The sequence below is a fragment of the Coturnix japonica genome, chromosome 1 (assembly GCF_054131305.1).
Source record: "Coturnix japonica strain WE chromosome 1, WE-NBRP24, whole genome shotgun sequence".
In the NCBI taxonomy this organism is placed as follows: domain Eukaryota; kingdom Metazoa; phylum Chordata; class Aves; order Galliformes; family Phasianidae; genus Coturnix; species Coturnix japonica.
Genome location: NC_140663.1, coordinates 161381820 through 161403319, shown reverse-complemented (window position 1 = coordinate 161403319; position 21500 = coordinate 161381820). Strand labels below are relative to the sequence as shown.

General features: G+C 38.0%; 1 protein-coding gene and 1 long non-coding RNA gene across 2 annotated transcripts in view; one reads left to right on the top strand and one right to left on the bottom strand.

The window, feature by feature from the left end:
* The window catches only part of MIPEP (mitochondrial intermediate peptidase), a 62246-nt gene that overhangs the window by 34086 nt on the left and 6660 nt on the right, over window positions 1-21500 (bottom strand). The window contains exons 6-14 of the mRNA XM_015852089.3: window positions 21159-21341; window positions 18042-18198; window positions 17517-17565; window positions 16830-16890; window positions 16276-16328; window positions 5209-5362; window positions 4239-4316; window positions 3574-3778; window positions 274-383 (exon numbers count right to left, since the gene is read on the bottom strand). Coding sequence (XP_015707575.1) covers window positions 274-383; window positions 3574-3778; window positions 4239-4316; window positions 5209-5362; window positions 16276-16328; window positions 16830-16890; window positions 17517-17565; window positions 18042-18198; window positions 21159-21341 — 1050 coding nt within the window. The remainder of the gene's footprint in view (window positions 1-273; window positions 384-3573; window positions 3779-4238; window positions 4317-5208; window positions 5363-16275; window positions 16329-16829; window positions 16891-17516; window positions 17566-18041; window positions 18199-21158; window positions 21342-21500) is intronic.
* Window positions 2412-21316, top strand: LOC107308298 (uncharacterized). The gene is made up of 3 exons (XR_001552737.3): window positions 2412-2640; window positions 17797-17888; window positions 21129-21316. It is a non-coding gene; the product is annotated as an uncharacterized LOC107308298 (long non-coding RNA).

Genomic DNA, 21500 nt, shown 5'->3' with positions numbered 1-21500 from the left:
CTTCACCTACAAGACTGGGTTTGTGTAGTATAGAAATAATACAACCTTTGTAGGAAAAAAAGATTGAAAATTTTAACTATTTCAACAGAACTTTAGATTTATTATGTTATTATTTAGCAGGTCGCTTTAATCTTTTCTGTAATAATAAAAAATTTTAATACTATATTAGCTTATCAGCTCCCTTTTGTTTCTATTTAACAGTACCAACAAATAACACACAAAAATGTGACATTTATTCCTATTTTCAATAATTTGCATATTAATTTTCCCTACCTGTCCAGTTTTATAATGCCTTGCAAACTGGTTAACCACTCGATAGTCATTTGCGAAATACTCCATCAGAATGGAGGGAACTTCAGCAAAATCAGTAGGACATCTGGTTCCTAGAGGTAGAATAATTGAACACATTAGCATTTGCCATTTCTATTAAAACAAACAGTTAACACTTTCCAAAAAGTTTTGCAGTTTTCTGTTTGGCCTTTTGGTGAACTTGAATGTTCTTTCATTTCTTTTCTTTCCATAGCAGTATTGTACATACTGCCAGAAAAGCTTCATTATAATCCTACACATTTTACTATAAATCACAAAGTAAAACAAAATATTTGAACAGCTGGGTGAGGCACCTTATAAAGCTCTGGATCACACCCTTCTTAAACTAAACCAGACTGCAGCCAAACTGGCCCTACATGAAACATGGAATCTATTTAAGTGTCCTAAACCTAAATCAAACTACCACGTAAATAAAACACTGCCTTAATCCCATTCACAATTATAATTTTTACCTCCCATCAGTTTGCTGAGCTTACTTATGCTTTATATTAGCCTTACTTTCAACGCAAAGTCATTCATCCAAGGAAAACTATTGCAGATTGAGGACGTGTTCTGAATAAATGCAGAGATGTAGTGTCTCTGCAGTTAGTATCTCCAAAAAACATTTTATCCACAATCTTATTTACTCTAATCTTTATTAGCATCATACCCAATCAAAGTTATTAAGAAGTACAATACACCACCAAACCAATTTCTGATTTCTAAATTGAATTTAGGGATGCACAAAGCTGTTGCTTTAAATAACAAACATACCGTTTCATCACATCTATCCCTGTGTGCTAGAGACAATGTCAACAATCAAATCTAGTCTGAAATGTAACATCTTTTGCTTTGATGTTCCTTCTTGAAGCCTATTTTTTTGCAAAATCGCTCATTTAGTCCTTTCCAATCCTTTTCTAATTTTTAACTGAATTCGCAGCTTGTTTATACTCTGTATTTACAGGCCAACACCATTCTTTAGTATTAACTACATTTCCCAGACTGGGTTTTACCTCCTAAATTAAGAGAAACAATATCCTGCATCTCTTCTCTGTACCTGATCCATTTTGAATTCTCCTTCAGACCAGAGACATGAAACTATGTTCCAGCACTGCAAAAGGTTTCACCTACATCTTTTTTCAACATTCAAATACTTAATTCTGATAGAAACACTCTCAAATCATATTTGGCCTTTCACAGACACGAACTACCTGTAATTCTCCATTGGCACTTATAACAGCTTTCCTTCCCTTCACTGTTTAAACACCTATTTGACAGCAGGAATTCTTTTTGCATTCTTTAAACATATGACCTGCATTGTGTAATTCTGAATTACGATTTAGTTGTAACGGTGCAATATTCAGTCATCCAGCTCCTCTAATACAATATCCCAGCCCTTCTTTTGTGCCATTACATTTCATTAGCACTGCCTTTAATTGTTTGAAAATCAAGAGGAAAAAGCCTTCGCTAAGGCTGGTCCCAAAATAAATACCTGCAGAACTACCCTAGCACCGTTCCAGCCTGTATACACTTCCCCACTATTTCTTAATACAAGCATATAAACCTTTCAATAACCATTAAAGAGAAACCTAAGCAATTAGATTATCTGAAAGTCAGAAAGGTAACAATTCAGGCTGGGATTGTCTGGGATAACTGAATTCTTCCATGAAACAACGGCAGGCATTCTTTATTGCATGGGGAGATTAAAATGGAATACAAGGTAGGTTAAAAAAAAATCTTGCACATATATACATTAAAAAAAATTCAAATGCATATACCAAAATTACATATTAGCTTAAAAGGAAGCATATCTTAAGTCATATATGTACACCACTATGCAAGTCTGGGTCTCAGCAGTAGCAGAACGAGATCCTGAATATCTGGAAATGCTAGTCAGAAAAGGAAGAGAGGAGTAAAAATGGTGTAAACAACTGAATGCGTCTTCACTTGAATTTAAAACATTTTCATTCTTGCAATAGTTTGTAATCATCTTTTTTCCACCCTCTGCTGCTGCAGTGTCTCATGAGAGCAGCTGGCCTCTAACAGACATCTCTGGGATGAACCATCTGATTGTCACACATTCCAAACCCTAAAAAATTGTCCTCTGGAGAAGCAACAGCAACTAACCTCTGATGCTGCTTTTGCAATGCTAACTATGGAGTGAAGTCCCTTAGGAAGCAGGACTGCCTGAGGCAACTCTGAAACCCTACACAGGCTCACAGAAAACCCGAGCCTCAAAATGAGCCATTTCCTGCCCCTTCAAGTCTTCTTGACATGATTATGCTTGTGATTCACTACAGCGGGAGATCCTCACTAAAGCAGCTACTTTGGGTATGTATATATATCTGGTATATATATATGTATGTATATATTTTGGGTATGTATGTATGTGTATATATATGTATATATATATATATATATATATATGTGCTTTGGGTATGTATGTATATATGCAAGAGTGAGGCCAGGGGTTTGTAGAAGGGCTGGGGGAGAGCAGTTAACTGTCTCGAGTGGTATTCAAACCTTACACTGAAGGAGTATACATAGGGTTTATTTGGCTTTACAATGTCCAGTAATAACATACTTACAAATAGCTTGGCCTATTCTAGCTTCAACTGGAAGACTTTAGAAGGAAAACTTTGAGTACAAAGTATTTGATCACAGAATCATGGAACTGTTTGGGTTGGAAATGACATTTAAGATCATGTAGTTCCAACTCCGCTGCTGTAGGCAAGGACAGCTTCCACCAGACCAGGCTGCTCAAAGCCCCACACAGTGTGGCCTTGAATGCTCTTCATCCACAACCTGGCTGGGCAACCTGTTTCACAGAGTTTTACTGTAACACAAAACTTCAACGTAGAGTTCCCTCAGTACCACTTGAGTAGTATAAACATGATAAAGTGTAAAATAATCCTTCAGATAAAGAAACTACAATTTCATTTGCTTTGTAATTGGTTGGGTTTTTTAAAATATATATATACATATATATATACATATATATATATATATATATATATATATATATATATATATATATATAAATGATTATATATATGAATAAATAAATGTCTAGTCATCATGGCGCAAGTGGTAGAAGTGCCGCTCTGCTACACAGGAGGCTCGAATCCCGGGGGTTGGACTCGATGATCTCTAATATCCCTTCCAACCCGCACGAGACTGTGATACTGTGATACGGTGATACCGTGATCTGATTAAACATGTAACTAAAAAAAAAAAATAAAAAGACTATTCTAAACTGCTTACCAGTGACATGTTGGTACCGAGTTCGCCCCAGCATCGAATGCATAGCATGCCCCATTTCATGGAAGAGATTCTCCATCATGCCAGGACTCAGTAGCGTTGGTGCACTCTTTGTTGAATGCGGTAGGCTAAGCATAAGAACAACTACAGGTAGCTGGTACTCTCCATTTTCCCTCAGCCTGCCTCCACGAACTGTGAAGTGACAATCCTTTCAAAGTTAAAAGGAAATATATGGACAGCAAATGTCATTATATTGATGATACTAAAACAACAATCAAGGTAGAATTATGAATAAAAACTAGTTTTTATGAGTTTTCATCTTTAGAAGATACTAAAATTTCGAGTTATTTTCATTTCATAATATTAGATCAGAAAATAGGTGTTTAAAAATCTCCCACTTCCCTAAACAGATTTCTACAAGATCTCATAGTGCCTGGCTTTCTGTAGTATCAAGAGTCTGAGTTCAGCTTTTCAGGTGACATATCTCAAATGAAGTTACAGAATCACAGAAATATTTTAGCTGAAACCACATTTCAAGTTAGAGACTGTTCATGTTCACATTCATTTATTTCAATTCCTGGTATCTTTTAGTAAAATCGGACACAGACGGCCCTAACTCTATGCTCATTAGTCTATGCTCAAGCTAAAACGGGACCATAAAACATTACCTGATGTGGTTTATCAGGTCGTTGAAAGAAGTCACAGTAGATGTATCCCAGCAAACCTTCATTTTCATGAACAACAGCCTGATGAAAAAAAGTAAATTATCCACAGCAAAAGCACTGCTGAGATTTGTAAACCAAAGGCATATTATTCTAATCCAAAGACATACAATGTATAAATGATAAATAAAACAGGAATGACTCATGTAAAATCCATTGGTAAACAAGGTTGTAAATAAGATTTAGTTTGTCCTTCAAACTGCAGCCATTTCTGTATCTCACTCAAAAATAATTAGTCACAATTAGAAGTAATACTGCCTGTAGCCCCTGAATGACTTCTGAAAAGTCAACAGCGACAGAAGCTGATTTACCATGAAAATAAAAGAGGGAAAAACCCTCTGGATATAAAGAACAGCCGTTCTCAACAAAAAAAAAGTGGTAGGAGAGGAGTGAAGATTTGGTAGTCAATATACGGAGAAAGAACAACAAAAGAATATGGGAATCTGATGAATAAATTATTGCACAAATTCTTATTTACACCCTCCACTAAAAAGAGGACAGAAAATTGGTATTTACCAATATTAAACATCAATCTAAAAGTAAAGATGACATAGAATAAGCATTAGAAAAAGACAAATGACTGTTAGCATACACACATATAGCATTCCAATTATCTATAGTCACCTCCAAATTAAAACTAAATAACTAAATATATACATTGAAAGACTACAAGAAAGGTAATGTAAGTCATCTCTGAACAGCCTTTGCACGCAAATATATTTTAAAGGCGATTAAATAGCATCCAAACAAAAGACACTTAGAGCAGGAAACACCAGAAATCTATCTTCAAATAAAATTAGACAGACAATGTTTGCTTCTGACAGATAACCAAGTAATTCAAGAACTCATTCATGGCTTTTGAAGGCTCTTGTCTAACTTCTCCAGCATTTCAGATGCTGGAAACTTGAACACTTACCAGCTTTCGAACATCTTCAGACCAAACCTCTCCTGTCTGTGTTTGTTCAGCATAAAGGGAGATTCCTAGGAGCTGACTGAACAAAGAATTCAAACCTTCCATGCAGGCCCCGAGAGAGAAGAATGGACAGTACAAGCCAGGATCAACATTGTACCTAAGAACATTAACAGAATCCCAAAACAGTCAGTTTCAGTGACTGAAATGAGCTATAGTTTTCACATCTAAGTCATAGGACGTGACAAAATAGAATAGATAGACCTCACAAGGCCACTGTTGAGTATGCCTGGCTTTATTTTTCAAAGTGAAACTAAGCCATAGATGAGGTGTGGCACAGTGTGTCATGGTAACTTCTTTTTATATTCAGTTTTGAAGACCAAACTCAGCAGATGCTGACTGATCTTCAGAGGTCTGGAGAGGACATAGCACAGAGTGAGTATGGCAAAGTCATGGGTGGCCAGGCTATATCTTGTGATCCATGGGAGGTCACTGGCACTCACAAACCATTCCCACACCCAGGCTGTGCCAAGCTTCTGACCAGAAAGAAAATGGCTCTGGCTTTGACTACAGTGTAGGCCAAGTACTCAGCCAGGGCAGTAAAACAACCAGTAAGTGCTGACTCTACAGGCTTGTTATTCAGTGGAGCAATAGGAACACCAGGGAGGTTCAGTCACCTTCCACACGTAGATCACACCTCAAGCTCCAGGAACTTTCTGAACCATGCCTAAACTATCTCACAGCTTGAAGCCACGTGAAGATGAGAAGATCTTACTTTGTGGCTTGGAGTTCAAATTTGGCCATGCTTCCTGAGGCTAACATGAAACATCTTGGTACTTTCAAGACACTGTAGTACAAAAAACACGCGTTGGGAGAAAACACAGTGTGTCTGCATGCACACACATAAACCAACAAAGAAAGAAAAACAACTACAGAAGTAGTTTAGAGTGTACGCAACTGATATTTGGGCACAAACTTCCTAAGACTCTGACCTTGAGAATTAAACAACCTGCAAATGCATCAAGAAAAACTGCTCAGTCATTCAGCAGTAACAAAATCAGAACAAGCACTCACTCATGTGCTCCAACTGACCAAAATGTTCCTGCTCCCTCAATTCACATAAGGAAGTCCAAATGTTAGGCTTTCTGGGGTCTCCCAGTAAAGACTGCTCTCTTCCCTCTAGAGTATCACAGTCCCTCCTATCTCCTTTCTTCTTTCATGCTCTAGTGCTTTTGCTTCTTAATGACGTGGTAACTAGCCATTGAAATTTAAACATGCATCAGCTAGGCTACAATAGCTGAACATCAAACATTGAAACCACACTATTTTACGGCCTATGATCAAAAGGCTTAGTCAGAGATAAGCTGGGAAAGAGTCAGCTAGTCCCTATCCATTTGTTTACCCTTACTTCTCTCCCACCCCCCACACAAAAGAAAACCCCTATGAACCAAGCCCACTTGGGGATGCTGCATTTGCCAACGTGCTGCTTACAACTGCAGCTCCAATTCAGCACAATACGCCTCAATACGCTGGGATGCACAGCAGGGTGGGATTAGCCCTCTAAACCATTGCATTCGTTCGTGAATATTTCATTGTATTTTGTTTTATTCTTCCACCACCTTCCTATTACCTTTATCCCATGCTCTAGCAACATGATGGAACTGCTATGGCAACATCTGTTGAAAATACAGGCATGCTCAGTTACAGGATTTGGCTTATTCTCAAACTACAAGTGCAAGAAGCTAAAGCTGATGTATTTCAATGTACTCCTAGTTATATCAGAACACATAAAATAAAGTAGATTTTAACTCTACCATGGAGATATAGCATCTTCAAGACATATACTGACACACTCTGGAGGCTGCAACACACGCATTTTTCTCCTTAATCAAAAAAGAGCATTTATACCAAAAGAACAAAAACAAGCAGAAAGACTAGCCTTAGAGATGAGGGGAAAGCAGTCTACCCAGAATTCAGTAAAGCCTTTGACACTGTCTCCCATAAAATCAGCATAGCAAAGCTGCTGATGTATGGGTAGGATGCGCAGACAAGTGAAAGGTGGTGATGAATGGTGCAAAATCACGTTGGACATCAGTAACTAGTGGAGTACCCCAGGGGTCAACGCTGGGTCCAATTCTGTCTAACACTACTGTGGTTTAACCCAGTGGGGAGCTAAACATCACATAGTTGTGGCAGCCTTGGCTGACACCAACTTGAACATGCACCAGTGATGTGCACTTGCTGCTAAAAGGTATCCTGGCATCCTGGGCTGCATTAGGAAAAGTATGGCCAGCAGGTCAAGGGAGGTTCTTTCTTCTTTACTTATTCCTCATTCTCAGTGCTCCCTGAGTATATGGATTGTCTCCGTGATCTTATTCCGTGATGATGAGGATGGGAAGAAGGCTTTCTGATAGGCATTTTGTAGTATTCTGCCACTATCCAAAGAGGGGATAGAAATCAGCCTCTAACAGTTTAGTCTTTTGGAAAAAGCACAATACTTATCCACCCACACATGAAAACAGCTGTAACAGACTACACTGGTTTGAGGCAGACTTCTCAGGGGAAAAAGTCCCTTACCCCAGCTAATGTTTGAAGATGTCACAATCTAATGTTTTGAGTACAACAAGGCTCTGATTAGACAACCACTTTAATAACAACAGCATAAAGTCAATGTCAGACATTTCTGGTAGAATGCTGTCAGGATCTAACCTGCCCCATATCTAATGAAGGGTGTATGTTAATGGCATTTTTGCCAAAGAAAAATAGAAAGAAAGAAAAAGTTCTGCAAAAACATTTTTTGTATAGAATGCCAAAACTGCATTTCTGGTTCTGAACTCATTTATTTCTCCACCTCTGCCCTGCCTGCTACAGCAGAATGAGAACAAAGGTCAAAGATGAAGATTTAGGAAAATCTTCAATAGTGTCTTATGACACAAGTCTGCAGCTCCTTGGAGAGAAGAAGCAGAGGGTGGTGCAAGGCTCTGCTACTGGGAACCAATGGCAGGTCAGGATTGGCACAGAGCTGAACCAAGGAAGGGTCAGATTCGGCATTAGGAATGACTTTTGTATCACAAGGGTGGTCAGATACTGCAATAGGCATCCTAGAGCTAGAGAAGTGCCCTGTGCCTGTCAGTGTTCATGAGACATTTGGACAACACCCTCAATAACACACTTTAACTTCTGGTTAGCTATGAAGTGGTCAGGAAGTTGGAAGCAATGATCCTTGATCTTTCTAGGTTCCTTCCAGCTGAACTCGTTTATTGTATTCTATTTTATTCCATTATAATTAATAACACGAATTCAAATGAGTATGGGGTGCTGAAGAAAAAGCTACTGTTCTGAAAAGCAGGTAGAACCTATTCAAACTCTTTCTTTAACACCAATAAGTAATCATTCTGGACATTAAAATACAGATCTAATTTCTAACTTCTCAATTCAGTCCTACCTTCTATATGAACCCCCTTGCTAAATCAAGACCAACAATCACTGAAGAAGGTCCAACCTCAAACTTGCACTGATTCCAAGAAAACTTCTCTTTTGGGGCTTATTTAAGAATTAGCCAAAACCTCAGATAACTGAAGCTCATGTCCTATAACCAAAAATTCTGTTCTTGGAATTATTATTAATAGATGGTCTTGCCTTTCAGTGGCAAGAACAAGCATATGAAAGAATTTTTTCTGAGGCCTCACTTCCAAGATTTAATGCTAATGCAGAGCAAAAGGTGTAGCACTAGGTATTAAAGAACAACAATGAAAAGGGAAGAAATTAATTTTAAAGCATTAACTCCTTCCCAAAGAAGGAATACTCAATGAGCAGAACAGGAAGTCCTACAATCTCTTCTAGATATGTAAAACTGAGGTCAGGCTGGAGGATGTGGGTGGAGAAGCACTTGGAAAAATTTGCAGACAAACTACATGCTCCCTATTGAAGATTCTTGCTTGATTCCAGGCACACCAACAGTAGCAGCCATTAGCAACTTCTTCATTTCCAGATGACAGGAAAAAAGCATCTGTTTGCTAATAAATGATTCCCTAACCTCAGTTATTCACTTCATCACCTTAGTGAAACTGCGAGAACATAACATTTCTCAGGCACAATATTTCAGTGTTCGAATCTGTATTAATCTAAAACACCGTAGCACAACCTCTTGGCAGCTATGGTGACTGAGACTGTGACAGCAAGCCAAACTTCTCTTCCCTCAGTCTTTATAATTAAATTTCTATTGGTGTTCAAGAATTTGGGATTGTATTTTCAAAACACTCTGTGACCCTGGCCAGATGACTTCTATCAATACACTTTTTAAATGCTGCATAACAAAGATAGAGATTGTCTGTGTAGGACTCAAAGCCTTTTTGAGAGTAGATCCAAGACTGTAAAATGAATTTCTCCTGAAGCTAAAAGGAGAAAAAACTCTTTTCACCATCTTCTAACCCAGGTGTGTGGCATTTCTCTGATCTTCTTTTGTTTTTTCAAATGTGAAATTCATTTGAAAATGCACATAGCAGCCTCTCAACAAAACCCCAGCAAAACAAGTCATTCCATTGCATGTTTCTTATGGATAGAACAAAAGGACAAAAGCCTTAGTTAAATACTTCATTTAATGAACTAACTGATAGTGGCCGACCCTACATCAAAAGGAGCAGAATTCCCAAGTACTTTAGTTTAGCCTGCCCCAAAACTGTTCACTCTTCAGAGGAAAGCAGTCTCCATAATCTGCATATTGAAGCTACTGATAATCCTAATATGTATTTTTATACTATATGTTATGGCAGTAGCCATAAAAAATCACAGTATGCAAGATTTTCAAGCTGTTATCAGCTGCAGACTTGTCTAGCTTATTCTTCTATTTAAAGTGGTATAAAAGTCAAGCAGACCAGCAAGAAGCAGCTGCTTTAATATAAACATTTTCTGGTCACTTTTTGGCAAGCTGCCTCGGCATTCACTCAGCCAAGTTACAGCTTTTATATCCAACAGGAAATGCATTGATGTGTTTTTGGGAAAAGAAGTAAGAAAGGAAGTTAATACAGCTCAAACCGAACTATGTTAACAGGCATTGTGCTACCCATAAAGTTTCTGCTAAGGGTTACTGCTACTAGCAAGAAAGGTTAGTGCTCTGGAGACAGACTGCTAAAATCTACTCTGGAAACAAATGAATAACTGGAGCTTCATTTGGTGACAGAAGCTATAGGGCAGTGCCAGAAGTCTTCTGTGCCATAATTTGCAGCTTGTTTGCTGCAGCATCTAAGCAGTCAGGAAGAATTCAGTGAGGGCAGTGATGCACACAGCATACTAACATCACTAGTAGAACATTTTACTGATGTCTCTAAAGCTGGTAGATACATGGAGACAAAATTAAAGTCTTTCCTAAGAAAGGGAAAGCGTTCACATCAACTAAGCAAGCACAGGCAAGAATCAGATATCCTACTTAGAACAGATACTTAGGATGCTGTGCCCCCAGAGAAGTTACAATGCTGAGGCCATGCATGCTTAGCAGGGTATTAACTTGAGCTACTTAGCAGAAGTCTTGAATTGTGATATGTCTGAGCTCTTGCTCCTCTCTGAAACTTACACTCCTCTGACTGAACTGCATAGCTGAATCCCAACATAATGAACAGCATGGCTTCTTTCTATGAGAAGAAGCCTTTGAAATGTAGGTGAAGGAGATGGGAGAGAGGTGGTCTGATGCATCACAACAGAACCTTGTAAAGAAATACACACCAGTCAAAAGATTTCTTTTCTTGGGTATCAGAGGGCAAAAACACAGTTACGGTCTTTTTGATACCTGCAGTCAAGAATAAATTTTCGGAACCACTCCTGAACTCAAGCACTTAATTTTTTATAAGTCCTTACATGAAACTTAAATGATCTGTATGCATTTCTAGAAGAAGAAGAGCAGAAAAAAGTACATACAATACAGATACAACCTTCAAAAAACACAATGATGCATCTGAAAGATCATTTCTTGAAATATCATACTCCTAAGCAAAAAGAAATAGGAAGGGTGCCAATATAGAAATTTGCTTTGAACAAATGAGAAACAGCGTCAAAAATATATAAGTGAACTCATCTTTACAGTAAGAGTATTTTCCTCTGCACCGAGCTTTCAGTTAAAAAAACAGATCAAGAATTAGAAATAGTCCTTTTTATTTTAATGGTGAACCTTCAGTTGCCTTGTTGAACCTGCACAGCTACATAATGTGAGTTATGCTCAAATGACCAAAACTGCGAAAGACTGAGACACACAAAAAAACAAAACTGAGTCTGTTCTGCTTTCATTTTGTCTTAAGACATATTCCAACATCTCACTTCACTCTGAATGTATGAATTCAAACCCCGAAGCATTAGTACTTTCAACAAACCCTAGAAAGAATGAAAATTTCTTATGAACTGGATTGCAGAATGTAAGCCCAGAAAGTTTAGAAAGAAAAAATCCTAGTACTCTCCTAAAGAAAGCAAAAATATCAAAGAAAACAGTAGTTTCTTTGATGTAAATTCCTGCTTTATATTAAAGGATAAACTGCGTTCAAAAATCCAGACACCTCACTTTTACAGTATGCAGCCCAGCAATATTTTTAAAAGAAGAAATGTAGCCAAACCAATTTAAAAACCAATTTAAAAGCAGAAGTTAACTGACACAGTGAGGTTTGGTTATTCTTCAAGAACAGCAGGCTTCAAACAAAAAGGCTGTGTCTCTTGTGAAGAACAAAGCCGTAGTATGTCATTATAAATAATTATTTCTAAGCCCGTATGACTTCACTGAGTCTAAATAAAATACAGACTTCTAAAATCACTTTCATTTAAGCTGTATATTTGGAAAGCAACTAAGGCTGTTTTGTGTAACACGACTTTCATCTATTTTAATAAGGATGCTTTTGATAAGCTTGGACATTAGGAATATTTGAGAAAGCATTGCTGCTCTTCAGAGCTAAGCCTTCTGACTCTTAACAACTGCAAATTAGTCCCTTGGCAAGAATTCTTATCTGTGGCTACTAAATGCGGTCCCCAATAAATCCCAGAGCTTTGTTTTTGCTTTTGAGAAAAACATATTATCTGTAGATTTCCATGAAAATTCAGAAGACTGCGTGAAGTATCTCCAATAAAACAGATTCTCTCAAAACTTTCAAATAAACTTGAAAAAAACATAAAAAAAAAACCAAAAAACTTCTTAGTAGGAGATAAAAGATGAACCCCTCAGGTTAATAACTTAAAGAGATCAAGACAAGGAAAACCCCTTCCAATTTTCATTACATGCCAGACTATGAAATTTAATTCTTTACCTCAAGGGAGACTATTAACTGTGATTTATAGAAGACTCTGAATTTCTCAAAAAATAATAATAATACTTGAAAGCCTTTGTACTCTCATCAACCATACACTAGCACCTGTATCTTACACTCCTTCTTTCCTTCTGTTAACTGTACCTTTTAAGTTATTATGGTCAGGGGATAATTCAGAACATTACTTTGCTATTGACACCGTATATGACTTTTAGATTGACTTTGTTTTCATATCAAACAAAAAATTTCTTTGACGCTCCATAGCACTTGGAATAAATACGTAATTCTTGAAATGTATGTTCTGTTTTTGAACGACTCATCGTGCAAATAAAATATCCTAATGTCAGGAAGAATGACCACTGACTTTAAAGCTCCTTACAATATATTTAACATATAATATGCTTTGCCTGTATTACAGTAACTCCTTTAACTCTTAGGTAAAGAAGATAATTTCAGCATAGGAAGTTCTGCACAAATGTGCACAAGAACTTCTTTACAGTGAGGGTGACGGAGCACTGGAACAGGCTGCCCAGGGAGGTGGTGGAGTCTCCTTCTCTGGAGATATTCAAGACCCGCCTGGACGCCGACCTGTGTGACATGGTGTAGGGAGCCTGCTTTGGCAGGGGGGTTGGACTCGATGATCTCTAGAGGTCCCTTCCAACCCCTACAATTCTGTGATTCTGTGATAACAAACTAAGTACTCAGCAATATCAGGAAGAAAAGGGTAATAAATTATTTGTGAAATTCCTTTACTGGGACATTTCAAAACACTGTGCATAAACCACGAAGTAGTAGTATCTTCTACAGGATACAGTGCAAGTTGTTTGCACATAACAAAACTCACAATTTTCTGAGCCTTCCTCACAATCACAGAACATATTAGTTAAATAGCCACTCTACAATGAACAACATAGCAAGGCTTCTCAGTAACTTACTTTTTTTTTCCCCAAAAAACACTAGTCCACCAGCTTAGTGACTGGTAAGCTGATTTAATACAAGACATGCCTTCCCTTGCTTATATACAGGCAGTTACAGAAAGTTCTCCTTCCCTTTGGGCATTTTGGTTGAAAAATTTCCCGATTCTCTTAAAATTTTGCATTGTTTTTTCATTTCAGGATTCAATTTGAACAGCAGCGACAGTTTTCTCACATATTCCATAAATTTTCTGGGCTGTTTTTCCACTCGACATTCCCAGTATTCTTTCATAAGAAATTCATATTCTTCCCCATTCTTTCATAAAGCTAAAAATAGTACTTTGAGTGTATGTGCCTTTAGAAACATTCACAGCTATGTTCAGGTTCCTTGACATTGCCCCTGCCCCTGAAAAACAAATGTGCTTCGCTGTGAGTCAGACATCTATGTACAGACCCAAAACAAAAGGAGTGAATTGTTGAATTGTTCCTAGTTTCTGCTGAGCTGGTTCCCCCAGGATCCAAAATGCCTCCAGTTGTCATGGTGGCTTCTCTTTCCTATGGAGCGGGAAACTGGATTATTTTGGTATTGATTTGTTCATCCCCAAGGCCAGTCTTACTCATTTTTGCAGTCCCAAAGCAACGGACCAGCACAGAGAGCAAGACCCTGAGAGCACATCCCAATTGTTTCTTGAATAAAGTCTTTCACAGCTTGGCAAACATCCCGGAAATGAATTATAGCCAACAAAGTCAGCCTGATCTTATAAGCAACAAAGGTTAGGAAAGCAGGAGTCAACACCAAATATTGCAAGCTCGCCACTGACAGTTCTTATAAAAAGTTCTATGCTTCTGTCAGAAGTGACTTAATGACAGTTAACCCCACCTTCAAGGCAAACAACTGACTGTAAAAGGTCTCTTCCACCAATTTTTATTTATTATTTAATGACCCAAAAGAAGTCATCAGGGCTACTACATCTTTGCATGATCCGGGCCTTGAGAGTTACTTATAACTTCAGCTGCACTTACTGAGAAGTAATGGGATTTAATTAATACCGCGGTACTTGCCTGCACTAAAACTCAACAGCATTATTTTATAATACACATATTAGACATCTTCTTACTTGTTAGAGGCTGAAGCATGTTCCAGCATTCACTGTTTTACTACCCTTAGCCTGCCAAAATTCTTGAGGTTCTTCTAATTATTCTGTCTTTCTCCTTTTAAGATACTTCTGCCATGGATTTCAGACTTTTGTTTCCAAATGTACCTTGACACAAAATGTTGTGAGTTTAAAACCAGAGAGGATACTTAACAACATTAAAAAAATAAAAGTAAAAAAAAAGGAAGTAAACTATCCAACTATACTGTTACCATCAATGGGAGACTTGCACTTTTTGAAGTAGGATCAAGTTTCCAGGGAAAAGATTTGGTGAAAGCCGACAGAAACAAAACGTTTGTAAATGAGTTTATAGAAAGAGAAATTTCCTGAGCTAAGTCTGGAGCTCCGCCTGCTGTTCACCTTACAGAACAGCAGAAACGTTCACTAAACTATAGGAGTGAAGAGGGGCAAATATTGCAGACCAGGTGCATGCGGTGGATTAAAAGCTGGAGAAAAAATTAAATACAAAGTAGTAAAAGATCACATCAGGATCACACTGTCCAGTGTTTGCTCACAACGTTTATGTGAAAATATGGTTGTATAGACCAAAATAGAGAACAGAGTATCTCTTCCAACAGACATGGGCACTGCCTCATCTTGTATTTCTTTCACCTCTTACAGATGCATGTGTGACATGCTAGAACATTGCCATGTTCATTAAGCACTAAAACCCTTTATATCCTTTTATACTTATGATTGTGAAGATAATTTGCACCTTACAAACTCAATAGTAACACCGAAACTATGGTTCTGTACATCAGCTGGAGCCACGACAAAATAACCGTAGCCCAAAAGAAACACTCAAAAGCATGTATTTGGTTTCTTCTGAACAGAAATATTTTTCTAAGAAAAGCAGAAGAAATGAAATTCATAGGAATACAGAAGCCTCTCACACAAACTACTACTACGTGCCAGAAGGCGAGAGACAAAAATGAAAACCATGCACTGTGCACAGTACTACTACAGACATAACCGTGCCACTTCTGTAAAAGGCATAAAGCTGGAAGGACATTTCTCCCACCCTCCAAAACAAAACAACACAAAAATGCAATAAAGATTTTTTTCTCTTCTCTTCCCTCTGTGAAACCAGCACAGCTTTAAATTCTCTTTTCCAACACAATAAAAGGTCAGCGCCACTGATCTAATGAACACAACATGCAGGGCTCCTGTCTTTCAGAGCTGCCATCTCTTTTCTTGTACACAATTTAAGTCTGTGTGGTGGACCTACTGGATTTATTTCTTACTCTTTGCAAGTGACATGAGAATGAATTCTGCCCACAAAGAGTGAAAACCTAACCAAGAATTCTCTGTTTGAGGTCCATAAAAGGGGATGATAAATACAGATTCAGTAAAGAAGTAAACCGAACTATTGCTTGAAGAGGAATTAGATTGCATTCTGTGATCAGAATTTATTTTTAAACATTACTGTAGTTTTGCTAAAAGCAAACAAGGATTTTCTGGCTCTTGTGAAACTATTTTATCCTCTTGGATCTCCAAAGAGGACCAATGCTTTCCAGTGAAACAACCGAAGAGACAAAAAATTTATAGGCATTCCAACTAAGCAATGTTGCAAACAACTGCCTCTTCACACGTTCTTTATATTTTCATATTGAAGTAGATCTTCAAAGAAGGAAGCCCTGTTTACACAGAGGACTTTCATTATACTTCCTGCAAGGAATGAAATAAAGGCACTCATTTACATTACAATCATGAACATAAGGAGCTTACCTCTCAGCACGAAGGACGCCACTGTAGTAAGGATGATCCCACGGCATCAATATCTGAAAGAGAACTCCAGCTTATAACTACAATAATGAACAACAAGTGAACCCAAAGTAAACGTTTTCTTTTCCTCTGCATATTTTTGCTGTTTCTGCAAGTCACAGAACTTCAAATCACAGTGGGAAAGAATCAGTACTAAATTCATCATAAACAGCACCATAATCCAGAAGTTGACAAGTTATTTTAACAGTTTGCATTACAATCATCCATCTTCCTCAAATATGCAGCGGGACCAGACTCCAAGAGAAAAAAAATACTCAAAGAGAAAAAAAATACTCAAAGAAGTATCACTTTGTTTCAGCCCACTACCACAGTGGGCTCAGTGCTTGGTTTTAATACTAATAGCAGCAAGGAAGCCCAAAAGCATTTTAAAGCAGAAAATGGAAAACATCTCTTTGTAATTACACTTCTACATGCTGCATATGAAAACTGAGTTGATTTTTCATATAGACAATGGTTAGCTTATGCTATATCAAAAAATAAGTGTAAATTTAACTTACGGAATTCTGAGGGTTAAGCTTCATTTTCATCTTTGTCATCATTTCAAAATCTTTTTGAGTTCTGAAAAACAATTGTATGATGAAAAACTTCATGAATGATTTTTCAGCAATGGAATGCAGCATACAAAAATACTTTGTTCTACCATCAGGGACTGGTAGTACTCTATAAAACACCATGCCCATATATTACAAGAGCTTTCCTTTCTGCTTTTCTCATTCAAGTACTCCCAATCCAATCTTTCTTACCCTCTTTTCTTACTCATGTGGTTGTGCACATCCCAAGCATTCTCTTTCTGACAACACACTACATTAATACACAGTGATGAAAGTGTTCTGCGCTGTATAGAACTATAGGGAAGACAGCAGGACAAAGGGGAATTTGTTCATAGATGTAAAGTACATATGTGGAGTTGTGCATACAGATAAAGGCCATAAAAGGTGGTCTTCTTGTTTGCTGTTGCCTGCATTTCTTGTCACATCCCTTGTATTCAGTCTTGGCTGATCAGAGGATCATAGCCACAGAATGCATTTTAATAGTTCACCTCAAAACTCTGAGACAGCCTTGCATTTTATTTCACCAAAACATAAGTAGCAATGACTGATTTTATAGTATGTGAATTCCTCTGCTCTTAAAACAAAAGTCTGCTTACAAAAATATCTTAGTGACAAAGATACTTAGTGACATACCTTTCAGATAACTGGTCAGAAAGCTTCTCCAGAAACTGTATTACTGTCTCTAGAAGTGTGGTGGGAAAAGAGAAAAATAAGGGAAAAAAAAGGTGATTCAGTCCCTTAAAGGGTGTAACATTTAGATCAGAGCTTCCCAAACAACAACAAAAAAAAGGACCCATGGAACATCAGAACATAAAAACAATATGGTTGTTTCTAGAATCACAAATCATATTATCAACCACTGCACCACCATTTTAAGGGAATTCAGTACAATATTTATATTACGTCATTACAGGATAATGGCAACTTCGTAATCTAAAGAATGAATACTGATTCTGAACAACAAGCACTGGACCCTACTCATATTATTGCTGTTTACAAGGAACCGTGAGTATTTCATCCAGCAAAATGTAAATGAAATAAGAAACTTCACTGGGAGAAATATGTGTGAACTTAGCAAAACAAACTAGCAGCTTTTAACCTCACACCTAACACAGCTCACTTGCTTTTTCAGCTTACTGTTCCACATATGCCTTATACCTGGATTTTTGGCCATTGTTCCCTGAAGAGCCCTGTGGGCAAAGGTGTCATAACCAACCAACTGTGCCAGACTGTTTCGGCTAGCAAGGAGTTCTTCTAGACATCTTAGCTGTTCAGCATTTGGGTAAAGAAAAATCTTGTAAGCAGCTTCTCTCACCTATCATGGAAAAAAAGAAGAAAAAAAAGTCACATTATTACAGTCTGACTCCTAAGGAAATAAGCAATGCAACTGAAAATCTGACATTCATTGATATTGTTACAAAAAGCCTAAAGCATTTTAATAACATTAATTATGACTCGCTGTCAGTTACTACTCTCTTAATCATTAAAGATGAAATGCAATGAGACAACGTAACAGCTCAAGAGTGCTAAAAGGGATCCTGTTCTCTGCTCCTGTCAACAGACCCCTCCTATTCTCTTTGTGCCAACATCTGTGTTTCTCAGACCACTCTGTGAGCTGTCTTAGCTCATTAAAAGTTCTGAAAATTGACCTTTGCATGTCATTCAAACTGGCTCCTTGAAGGATCTGATGAGAACCAGAGACAGGGTCAGGAGAATGAAAGAGGAGGAAAAGAAAAGCCTTATTTCTTCCGAGGTAGCAAGCTATTAGTCTGTCCGTTTGCTCAAGGACAATCAGCCTTTCTGCTATTTCTGATTTATTTTTATTATATCTCAAGAAAATCACCTCAGCACCCCTAGCAAAATGCTTTTTCTACTTCACAAACCAATTTAAGAACACCTTCACTTTGTACATTTTGTACAGAGGGGAAATGGCAGCCAGACCCTTTTTGGTGCAGAGCAAGAGGATGAGATGTAACAGACATAAGCTGGCAGATTAGTTTCATTTAAAACCATGAAAAAACCCATCAGTGGTCAAACACTAGGGGTACAGGTTGCCAAGTAAGATGGTAAACTCTCCTCACTTTGAAAATGTTCAAAACTCAACTGGATATTGGCCATGAGTAACCTGACCTACTTGATCCCATTCTGAACAGGATAAGGCTTGAACTGACAAGCTCCAGAGGTCTCTTCCAACCTGTATTTCATGATTTCCAAAGAGCATCTCCTGACTTAGAGAACTGTACTTTTACTATGTATGACTGGACATTTAAGTAGCAGATCACACTGTTTTCAAGACAAGTTTATAAATGACATGCAGTGAGTATTTTTCCTTCATTTACATCCTCTCAGTACCATAATTTTAACTCAATTTTCATTTCTTACAGAGAACAAACAATTCAGCCTGGGTTCTACTACAGTCAGCTTTTCTCTTTTTCGTGATAAAGTCAGTCATCTCAATTACTTTATGTGTGAAGCTTTGAGAGCTGCAATATGTTGCTAGATTCACGTCTAAAAGACTAGATTACTACCCTCACATTTCAAAGAATCTAAATGCATTACCAGTTTATAAACAAATACTTCCTAAATGGATTGTTTTGAGAAAAGTACCATCAACAATAACTAAAATAGGATTATTTGGGATAATTCAGGTTGGAAGGTGCCTAGGGAGGTCCAACCTCGTGCTGAAAGTATTGTCAGCTATAAGATAAGATCAGTTTACACAAAGCTTTATCTGTCTGGGTCTTGAAAATCCCCACTAGTCAAGAGAAAGTACAACCTTTCAGGACAGTCTGATTTATTCCTTGGGCATCCTCATAATGAAGAAGTTTCTCAAGTTGGAATTTCTGATTTCCAATTGTGCATCCAAGTCACTCCAGTGTGACACTGTCCCTCTTGGAAGGAGCAGCGAGGGGTGTCCCAAACTGGATACAGCAATCTAGATGTGGTCTAAAGTGTGCTGCATTAATGGCTATGGATTTTTCCTTCAGTCTTTGGTTTTGCTCCTGTTAACCCAGCCTGCTCACTCTGCCTGAATCACTGCTGGCTCATGCTCAGCTTGCTGATCAGCCACCCCTCATTCACACTAATCCCTGGGGTTCTTCTCTGGTCTTTACAATCTTTCAAGGATATCAAGCCAGTTCTCTCCATACCCTTAGATGAAGCTTGTCTGATTGCAAGGACTTGTGCAGGTTGGATTCTCTCAAGTCATCCCAAACTGGATCCTCATCTATAGCTGGCTGTTCTTCTCTCTGAACTCTTTCTCTAAGTACAGTGACCTGGAAGACCTTGTTGCTGAACACTGAGGAAAAGAAAGCAACAAGCATCTCAGCCTTATCTGTATCTGCTGTAATGAAGTCATCCGTTTAACAGAATCGCAGAATCATTAAGAGTTTGAAGGGACATTTAAAGGACATCTAGTCCAGCCCCCCTGCAATGCATAGGGACATCTACAGCTAGAACAGGTTGCTCAGAGGCTGGTCCAGCCTGGCCTTGAATGTCTACAGGGACAGAGCATCCAACACATCTCTGGGCAACCTGTGCAGGTGCCTCATCACTCTCACTGTAAAAGATTTTTTCTTTACATCCAACCTAACCTCTAAGTTTTTTACTCATCAATCCTCTATTTTCCTTTTCCTTTTTCAGCCTGCTAGTACCAATGGATCTGCAGACATTCCTCCTGCTGCTTTTGATGTTCCTGACAAGTTTCAACTCTACTTGAGCTTTGCTCTTCCTAATCTCATCCCTAGATGTAAAGGCACAGTTTCTAAACTTCCCCCTTTTACCCATTTCCACCTGCAGTCTGCTGCCTTTTGGAGATGAAGCTCTGTCATGACTTCCCTGCTTGTTGAAACTGACTCCTGATAAAGTCTGCTTGGTTTTCCAAGTATCAGGATAAACTGATACTGGGTATGTTAGAATCCATATTATGCTCAGAGGACACTATTTTTTAAAGATTTCTTAAGCTTCTTTACCCTTCACAGCTGTGTCTCACAGGATCTCACCTCTCAGTTTACCACATAAGCTTTAGTCTTCTTGCCTGAAATCCACTGTTTGTATTCTTCTTCTTTTTTTCAATCCATTCAGGATCTTTACCTCCACTATTTCATAGCTTTGATAGTTAAGGCTGCCATTGATTACAATGCTCTAGAACAGTTCCTCCTTGCTCATCATAACATCGCAATCCTAAACCATACGCATATGCTTGAATAACAATTAAAATAACGAATATGCTCTTCTCCTATACAGCATGCCAAAGCTGTCTTGGGGAGTACTCACCAGATCATCGGGACAGTCAGCATGCAGACCAGCAACTTCTAAGTAACTGCCTTCAGTCGAAAAATTTGATCGAATATGCTCTGGCAAAACACGTTTGTCAATCTTGTTGGGAAGGTGAGTTCCTGTGAGAAATTCATTACATAAATCCAATATTCTGACGTTGAGGTTGACTGCCTTTTTACGCTGAAAGAAAATTCAAGTATAAAATACATAATATCTTCAGATATTAAGTTTAAAAAACCTTAAACTTCCCAGAAATGATGTGAAAAATGCTACGTTTAAGACTAGGCTTACAGAATCAGCACATTCTTAAGGTACAGCTGAAGTCAACAACAGAAAGAT